Source organism: Trachemys scripta, chromosome 21 (assembly GCF_013100865.1).
Source record: "Trachemys scripta elegans isolate TJP31775 chromosome 21, CAS_Tse_1.0, whole genome shotgun sequence".
Lineage (NCBI taxonomy): Eukaryota > Metazoa > Chordata > Testudines > Emydidae > Trachemys > Trachemys scripta.
In genome coordinates, this window is record NC_048318.1 from 1,617,051 (window position 1) to 1,626,391 (window position 9,341).

General features: G+C 55.7%; 1 protein-coding gene across 2 annotated transcripts in view; it reads left to right on the forward strand.

The window, feature by feature from the left end:
* Window positions 1-7,476, forward strand: part of HEPACAM (hepatic and glial cell adhesion molecule) — a 92,898-nt gene extending 85,422 nt beyond the window's left edge. For both annotated transcript variants that reach the window (XM_034754619.1, XM_034754620.1), the window contains exons 7-8: window positions 1,692-1,762; window positions 4,955-7,476. In XM_034754619.1, coding sequence (XP_034610510.1) covers window positions 1,692-1,762; window positions 4,955-5,251 — 368 coding nt within the window. In that variant the 3' untranslated portion in view covers window positions 5,252-7,476. The remainder of the gene's footprint in view (window positions 1-1,691; window positions 1,763-4,954) is intronic.
* The last annotated feature ends 1,865 nt before the right edge of the window (window positions 7,477-9,341 follow it).

Consider the following 9,341-nt stretch of genomic DNA (forward strand, 5'->3'; position numbering starts at 1 on the left):
GATTTTGTCCTGGTTTCCTGTATAACAAAGAGCACCGGGCTCTGTCCTGAGCAATTATTTCCCAGGGATGCGTTAGCCAGAAATTGAGTCTGAACATGTTGAATCATGTCGTTATCCTGAATAATCAATGTGTGGGTGAAATGTCCCTGCCCGTGCTCAGGTGCAGTGCACCATCCCAGAGCCAGGATTAACGGGCTACAGGCCTAACCGAGCCCACGCTTGAGACAAACCCGCAGGAAGAGACAAGCGGTAACAAATACAGCGCTGGTGGCTCCTGCCCACATGTGCATACACAATTCCCTTGGGATGTTGGGCATTCTTTCAGCTAGTAATCCTGAGCTCCCGGCATGGGGCGGTTCAGGCATGTAACCACTCCTCTGTGGCATCTGTTCAATGGAAGCCCTGCTTCGCACGGAGGAGGGAAATCTGTGGCTGTGACTGATGCACGGAAGGCTTTGGAGCGCCCGTGCTCGTGCAAAAAACCTGTTTTTAGATTTCTCTGCTTTCTAGCTCCTGAGTCCCATCATTTATTCTGGCTTCTGCTTAAGACCCTGTTCCTTCAGTGGGGCTCTGTATGCACGCATGAAACCAGAGGCCAGATGGGATCCTAAAGCAAGTGTTGTGTCACTCGGCCTGTTTGGGGTGGGGGAGGGTACAAAGGGGCTTGTTTAAGAACATAAGAACGGCCATATTGGATCAGACCAAAGGTCCATCAAGCCCAGTATCCTGTCTACCGACAGTCACCAATGCCAGGTGCCCCAGAGGGAGTGAACCTCATCAAATGATCCACCCCCTGTCGCCCATTCCCAGCTTCTGTCAAACAGAGGCTAGGGACACCATCCCTGCCCATCCTAGCTAATAGCCATTGATAGCCTCCATAACCCCCTGGCTCCTGTTTGATTTTTCACAGACCATGAATTTGAGCAAAAAAGTCCTGTTTCCCTTTCCTGTATCTGAGCCAATCTCTCATATGGAGCCCAGGAGAGGAGGGGTCCTACGTGCCGTAAGCCACCCCTAGAGCCGCCGAATCTTGCTCCCTAAACTTTGGTAGCTGATGGCTGTGATCTCAGGGTCCTGCTATGATTCAGCCTTTGGGGGGCTGCCCACAGAGTTTGTCTAAATATTACACTCGGGAGCAGGGCCGGCTCCAGGGTTTTGGCCACCCCAAGCAGCCAAAAAAAAAAGCTGCGATCGCGATCTGTGGCGGCAATTCTGCGGGAGGTCCTTTGCTCCCAGCGGGAGCGAGGGACCGTCCGCCGAATTGCCGCCGAATACCTGGACGTGCCGCCCCTCTCCGGAGCGGCCACCCCAAGCACTCCTGATCTATTTTTTGTGCAGCACAATCACGGGTGTGCATGTTTTTACCCTGCTTGTGTGTGATTCTGTGCTTGGCGGCCTGTGCCTGCACTGCTAGTGTAATCCAGTCACACAAACAACAGGCAGGATTTCTAGCTCAGTAAGTCTGACTTAATGGAGACTGGAAGATTGTGTGAACTTGCACTTTGAGTCTTTGTCCTGCTCCTGGAATCTAAGCAAAACCAGGAAGATTCTAACACACACACACCGGGTCTGGCCTGGGATGGACACGGACACACATACACACACACAGACACACACACACGCTGTGTGTAGAGTCCTTCTCCAGTTATTAATCAGAAATGTCACCGAAGTTTGTTGCTGTTTCTGTACAGTTGAGATTGTCCCCCGCAGCGGAGAACATGAACGCAGGAATCCAGTCGCTCTCTACATCTTAAAGGACAAAGTAAGTGTTGTGCTTTGTAACCCATAGGGTCTGTAGGCCAGTAATTTCACAGCTTTCCCCTGGGATGGCGCAGGGCAATTTCTTTCCACATAAGAGGGTGAGACAGTGTTGTTCTAGGCAAGGCCAAAGGGGACACGTTCACATGGAGGCACAGGCACAGATCCTGTAAATGGGCTCGCAATCCTGGAGCTGTGTGAAACACTTCCAGTGAGACCCTAGCAACTTTTGTTACCAGCGTGAGTCATAGACTCGCTTGGCTGAGTCTCCTGCACTGCTTGGGGGAAGCTGTTTGTCTTGGACAAATTTGGATCAGTTTAGAGCCGTGCATGGAAATTGCGCAGGACTTGTGGTTTCAGGTGAAATAGGGGGAGACCCAGACGTTCTGATTGAATTCCTCTGAGGTTTGAAGTTTGTTTGAACCAGAAACTCAAAGCAAAACTTGTGGGCCGTGAACCCCAGAGGGACCCACCCTGGAAATGGCCAGTCAAGCTCCTCCAAAGCAAACTGCTGAGATTCATCTGGCTCTTACAAACTGGCCATGCATGAGAAGAAACTGGATCCGCGCAGGCAAGGACGCATTTGCAGGTAGCAATGGGATTTGTGGCACCGGTGAGTTTGGCAGGTCCCAAGTAGCTGGTTGCAGGGGAACATTCAACCCAGGATATCAGACTGGGTATGGAGGAGCTCGGCCCACCAAGTATACAAAAATAGCATGCCCCCGGCTTTCACTCCCACCCAGCTCCAGTAGAACCCCTCCCTGGAGCCAGGCCTCTGCACAGCTGACGATTGCAAGTAACCGGCTGAGTTTTTCCCATGGGCCCAGAATGTGGGCTCCTTTGACAGTGGCGGCTGCGCTCTTCTGCTCCAGTAGTCCCAGGGCTGGGAACTCTTTCAGCACCCTGGGAGTGTATTGAGCAGGGCCGGCTCCAGGCACCAGCAAACCGAGCAGGTGCTTGGGGCGGCACATTTTCAGGGGCGGCATTGCAGCCAGCCTCTTTTGGGGGGGGGGGGGCGCTTGGGCGGCAAAAGCTTAGAGCCGGCCCTGGCAGCAGCAGCGCGTCCTGTGCCGGGGGCACCCTGGGGCCGCTGCGGTTCGCGTCGGGGAGCAGCGCCCGCACCTTATGGCCAGGCAGGCTCTGTGCGCGGGACTCTCGGGCTGGGGGCCGCCCCTCGGGGCACACAGAGCCACCTGCAGGTGCCGCAGGGCAGCTGCCCCCCAGCACCGCAGCCGGGGCTGGGCAAAGCAGTCCGAGCCGCTCCGGGACTGCGGCAGGGCAGCCAGGAGCAGCAGCAGGAGCGGGGCCATAGAGGGCGGGGCGCTGCTGTGCGCGGCCCGCGGCCCACTCTCTGGGGCTCTGCTCCCTCTGGGGCTGCCCTGCCACGGCTCCTCAGCCCCTGCCGGGGCGGTCCCCAGTCCCGGCCGGTCCTGGAGGTGGGAGCCCTGGCTGGAGGAACCCTGGGCCGAAGCGCGGCCCGGGAGCCCCGCTGCTTACCCCGACCCTGCCAGCGCTGGACCGACTGGAGGTGAGGGGGGAGCAGGCGGAGTCAGCGCTGGTGGGGGGAAGCCCAGCGCTGGGGCGGCAGGCGGTGCAGGTAGGGTGGGATGGGAGGGAGAGCCCAGGGTTGGGGCGGCAGGAGGTGCGGGTGGGGGGAGAGCCCAGGGCTGGAGTGGGGGGCAGCCAAAAATTTTTTTGCTTGGGGCGGCAAAAAACCTAGAGCCGGCCCTGGTATTAAGTATGTCCAGCAGCACAGCACTGGTGTGGCAGGATGGGCATCTCACAGGCCTTCCTGCTTCACTCAGCGCAACAGTGATCCCGCACGAAAGCATCTCATAGAACCAATTATCAAACACATAGCGGGTAGCCAGCCCCAGGCCTAACAGAGACAGAACAGAAAAGAGAAATGACAAGATTCTTCAAAAGTTGAACTCCCCTCTCCCTCCCCCCACTCCCACCCCACCCCACCCCCCAGTTTGCTAAGTCCCGAACCTATCTTGGTAAACCCAAACTTTTCCAAATCATTCTCCCCTGGCTGAACTGTATACACAAGAAGAACAAGAGTACTTGTGGCACCTTAGAGACTAACAAATTTATTAGAGCATAAGCTTTCGTGGACTACAGCCCACTTCTTCGGATGCATCCACGAAAGCTTATGCTCTAATAAATTTGTTAGTCTCTTTGTTCTTTTTGTGGATACAGACACACCGCCGAATTAATGTGCTTAGTGTGGCCGCATACATTTCGACTTTATACAACCTGTTTTCCAAAATTCAAATTATATAAATTCGGATTAATCCCGTAGTATAGACATACCCTAACATGGCTGCTACTCTGAAACCTGAATACACAAGGAATTTCAAACAGCAAGGGGCTTTTTTCAGAATGCAACCTGGGAGGGATATAAAAATCAGCCTTTTAATGGCAGCTGACTCACATCCTTAACCATGGAGTGTGGCTTCTTCATTTCTCACCTGCTCTGTTATTAAAAAGAACAAGCAAGGGAGACAAGTTCAGGTTCAACAATGCCCCCCATCCTTCTCTGCCGGCTCATTCTGGCTTGTCTCATTCAAACATCTTGTGACTCAAGGGCGACACCTGCTGGTAGACGTGCAGAGCGCAGGGTGCTGTGGAGAAGCCTCCATGAGCACAGGGAAGCACTGCAGGCGTGGGCAGCAAAACGTGTCATTCTGATCCTCTGTTGGCTGAACCGTCTCCAGGGAAGGGAGCCGGTGTGTGCGATAATCCGCAGCTCAGGAGATCAGAAAGCGCCATCTGAGCAGCGCTTTAGGGCATGCACCTCCTGGGAAACCCCGTCAAAAGTCCGGGGGTCCTGCCCTGGGAGCAAACACGATTGATGCTGTTTACAAATGCCCTCTGGCATGATCTGTCCCCACTCTGCAGCGGCCTGAGGCCTGTCTGTGCTCAGAGGAGGATGGAGCAGATTGAAAGCTATAGTAAGCCATGCTGTCAAAGGCTGCCCATGACTCCTAGTGCTGTGACTTGGGGCTCACACAAGCATTAACCCTGTGTGTCTTTGGGAATGGAAAAGCGCTGGATGGAGAACCCAGCTATGGCACTCCTGCAGGATCTGCCTCTTGCTGGCTTTTAAGGCCTGCCCTAAGTGCAGTGTCACTACTGCCTTTGCCCAGCTCATCCTGAACGCTGCCTGTTGCTTCTTCTTGTATTCCTGAAGGATTCTCCGGAGGCGGACGAGGATTCCCCTCCGGATGCCAGAACCGCAGCCGAGCAAGGACCACCCAGCTACTCCAGCTCTCCTCCTGGCAGATCCCCAGGTCCCCCTGTTCGATCGGCTCGCAGATATCACCGCTCCCCAGCCCGATCTCCAGCCTCCTCCAGAACACACAAATCCCCGCCCAGGTCCCCGGGCTCTCCGGTGCGCTCCCGGAGCGCTACACGCATGCTGCGGACTGCTGGCGTTCATATCATCCGGGAGCAGGAGGAGGCCAACTCTGTCGAAATCAAAGCCTGAGGGCCTCCAGCTCATGTGAACAGGAAGCTCCCGCTGCCTAGGAATGTGTCTCTAGCAGGTGGCAGTGCGTTGGTTTCAGGCGTGTGTATGGCCGCGTGTTCCGGGTGGTGAATGGGGCCCAGGTACTGCCTGTAGATAAAGGGGAATCGCGTTGCTCCGCTGGCTGGATGAGCCCAGTTTAAAATGTACTGTAACCTCAATGTTTAAGCTTCAGCGAGTTTAAAGACACTAATTTGCTATTTAACACTCTAGAGCAATCCCAGGCAGCTCACTAAGGTTTGGCTTTCTGGGGTGTCAAACTAATTCCCTCACACTTGAGATCTGTCCCTACGCAGCTCTACGTGTGTATGCGTGTGCGTGAGAACCTGTGTGTGTGTGTGTGTGTGTGTGCAGCTTAGCATGAGTATGAGCAGGCCTGCTTCCGAGTGTGACTGTCTGCCTGAATGTGCCTCTCGGTGTGACATTATGTGAGCCTGTGGGCAAGTACATTTGCACGTGAGCTTGCACACACGCCCCTGTGGGCTGATGTCGGCGTGGAGCGTGTCTGTGGGCACACACGTGTGGCCGTGTCTCTGTGTGTGTGTGGGGGGGGGGCTGTCTGCATGTGCTGATCGTTGGCCGGGGCTCGCAGACATTCACAAAGCATTGCGGTGCTGGTTTCGGAGCTGTGGGAAGGGAGCGGAGGCCTAGGACTGTCAGGACGCTGCTTGGTGAGTCGTTGCTCATTTACAGAGCTTGCTGCGGGGCTGGAAGGCCCGGTAGAGTCAGCACGTTGCTGAAGCTAGTCCATGCTTGTGCCGGAGTTTGGCTTGATGGCTGTGTTCAATGGAGCCACCCGGTCGCCGAATGCCGGGGGTTGTGCTGTGCCACTTTCCCCTCAAGGCAAACACAGGATGTGGACGTTAGGGTAGATCACATTCCAGATCAGGCCTTTGCACAGGGGCTTAGTCCAGAAAAGGACACGACCCCCCTCCAAGGAGCCGGTCAGTGACGTCTGCGCTCCCCCTTACCTGCTTTTCTGCATCCGAGTCACAGCAAGCTGGATTTAAACATGCCCCAAATGAGCAGGACTCCAGAGACTCCTCTGGTGTGTGAGTGTGCCCCTCCAGCAGGCTGTGTGTGCACACGCACAGGCCGCTGACAAGAGCCGTCCCAGAATTAAGCATGCTCCGTCCTTTCATGTGCCAGCAGCCTACAGCAGGCAGAACGAAAGGCCACTGGGTGGAGCTGACAGCCACAAAGAAGCTCACTGTGGGTCCCTGATTACAGGGGACCCCAGCCGCAGCGTACTTTAAAGCAGCCTCAGATCTAAATTTGCTGGCTGGCTGTGGCCCCAAGGGGGCAGCACACTAGCTGAGAATAGCAAGCGCAGTATGCCCAGGGCGGCACAAGGGCCGGCGTAGGAGTTGGCTGTTCCAGTTGGGACCCCTCCCTGCACCTATGCCAAGGGGACTCCTGCAGCTTTCCAGCCCTTTGCCCCACCAGACAGCGCAGAGGGCCCAAAACAGCTGCATGAAGTCACTGCTTCAGCGAGCGCAGATGTGAGTCCTGGCCCCACCAGGCCCCCAGCCTCATCCCCTGTTTGCTTGGGCCAGCAGAGCCAGTCAGCTTTGCCATCCCAGCAGGAGCTGCCCTCCACGGCACTGCCCCTTGGTGAAGCTACAGGTGCAGGCTGGCGTGTGACACCCTGCTGCCTGCAGGGTCAGCTCCACTGACTTCCTATAGGGCAGCCCCCAGGCAGGGGGCGGGCGGATGGGGGCCTTTCGAGGTCCCGGACTGGAACTCCAGGTCACTAGCACAGCTTGGGGTATGTTCTTTTGCTGTGAAATAGCTTTATGTCCCGTCTCTGACATAGAGCTGCATGTTTCCTCGCAGTCTGCTTGCTTCTAGCACGCTGGGCCTTGGGATTTGCCTGACAGGTGTCTAGTTAGCCCGACTGCTGTCTTCCCTTCCCCCGCCAGCTCTGCCATGTCTTTATTTTCTGTAAAATTGCCTGTTCTTTACACGGATGTTCAGACGTGACACTGGTGCATATTCATGTTTGACATCTCTGGGGACGGTAGCTAGGAGAAGTGCGTCCCAACCCCCAGCAATGTGTGAGGAGAGAAGCTGCCATCTAGCCAGGAGGGGTTAGGGCCCCACGTCCTCCTCACACCCACGAGCTTGTACTGCCTCCTTGTAAGAGCAGACACTGTTGACTAATAAACTAAACCTACTACCCTCCAGCCTGGCTGCTTTGCTCCATTCATCTGCCACCACTGCCAAACAAAACCTGGCGCCCAAGCTGTGCGCGTCGCAGACAGACGGGTCTGGCCTGGCCGCGACCTGCAGCCTCACCTTCGACATGTAGAAACATTTGAGGAAAAGCTTTAGGGGGATTTTAAGACTCCTCAGCACCTTGAGCCCACCGTGGAACAGCTTTCGAGGCAAAACACGACCAACACGCCTCTCAGGTCAGGTGCTTTCTGCTCCTTGAGGAGGAGACGGGCTGAGCTGAAGGCCCAGAAGAACATCTCACTCTCTGAAGTAGGGAGCTTTACTGGCTCACAGCCTGCCCCAGCTCTCAGCCAGGCCAGAGTAAATCAGGAGTGACTCCAGCGCAGGCAGTAGGGCTACACTGGGATAAAGCAGGTGTGACTCTAGCGCAGACAATGGGTAACACTGCATCCTCTTTGCTGCTGCGTGCCCTGATGTGTGTCTGGGGCACATCCCAGGGTTCGTTGTGCTGGGAGCAACCCGCTCTATGACTCTTCCCCAGTTAACAGTAGGAGGACACATCTGACCTCCTGGGGGGATTGTGGGAAAGCACTGGAGGACTATCAGCATTGGAGTGATTTAACCTGCATCCTCTCTGCAACGTGGACAGGTCACCAGCCCTAGGGAGAATGGTGCCAGACTCCAGCCCACCTCCCAGCCAGGCTAGCTGCCCTGGGCTCAAAGCACCCCCACACTCAGGGAGGGAATGGGGTGGAGCTCGGGGAGAGCCAGGCTAACTGCAGTGAAGACAGACCCTGCGGGAGGAGCTGTCACCTCTGAGCCTAGGACGTCCGGGCGGATCCTGAGCCCACAGAACTGGACAACTAGCCAGGAGTGCTGAGCCCCGGGCAGATTTCCTGGGACAACTCCCTCCAAAGAGAGGTGATCCTGCCAAGGGAGCAAGTGATGCCCAGGGGGCAGAGGAGTGAGGACATCTGCGGGAGCTGGGCCGAGACCAAGTAACAGCAGAACCCCCCTCTCCCCCCCAAATCCCATTTAGTCCCAACCCCTGGGCTGGGGTCATGTGATGGCTCTGCCACCCCCCAGGCCTCCCAGTGGCTCTGCCCCCTCTCCCTTGAGCCCCACAAACCCAGCTATGCAGCCAGCAGCACCGAGCTGCCGGTATGTATGTGCGGCAGCAGCGGGGCCCGCAGCAGGCCACCAGGCCTTGTGCCCGCTGCATTCCTTTCTGACAGAAGAGGGCATCCAGGAGACCCTTCATTTTTTACCTTAGAAACCCAGGGCCTGTCTAGGCTGGAAACTGTGAGGGGAGCAGAGACCAGACACTGCAGGAGGGAAGTGAGCACAAGCAGCAGCATTGGTGGGGGACGGTCACCAGGCCACGAAACCCCTGGGGCCCATTTGCTGGTACCAGGCGTTTAACACCAATAACTCATTAATGCTTCAGTTAAAGGAACCCTGTGCCAGAGCTCCAGCACCCCTCTCCTCCCAGTAGCAGCCTCTGAGACACCAGGGAGCCAGGCCAGGCCTGACGTGGCTGGAGCTGTGCACAAAACTGGGCTTCCAGTTTGCTGGGCAGAGTGAAACATTTGGGGCGGGGGGGATTTGTTTCAGGTTGGCTCGAAATGAAATTTTTTTCAGTGGACTGAACTGGTTGAAAAAAATCGAATTTCTGGTTGAATGAAACATTTTGCTCAGCCTGAAACAAAGCGCTTCGGCGCTAAGGTTTTTAATCTTTTTCAAACATAGTCACATATCACAACAGAAAGTTGTGATTTTTTTCCAGAATTTTTATTTTGGGTTTTCGGGGTTTTTTTTCATTTTGTTTATTAGGCAAATTCAACCCAGATTTGTGAAATGTTTCCACCAACCC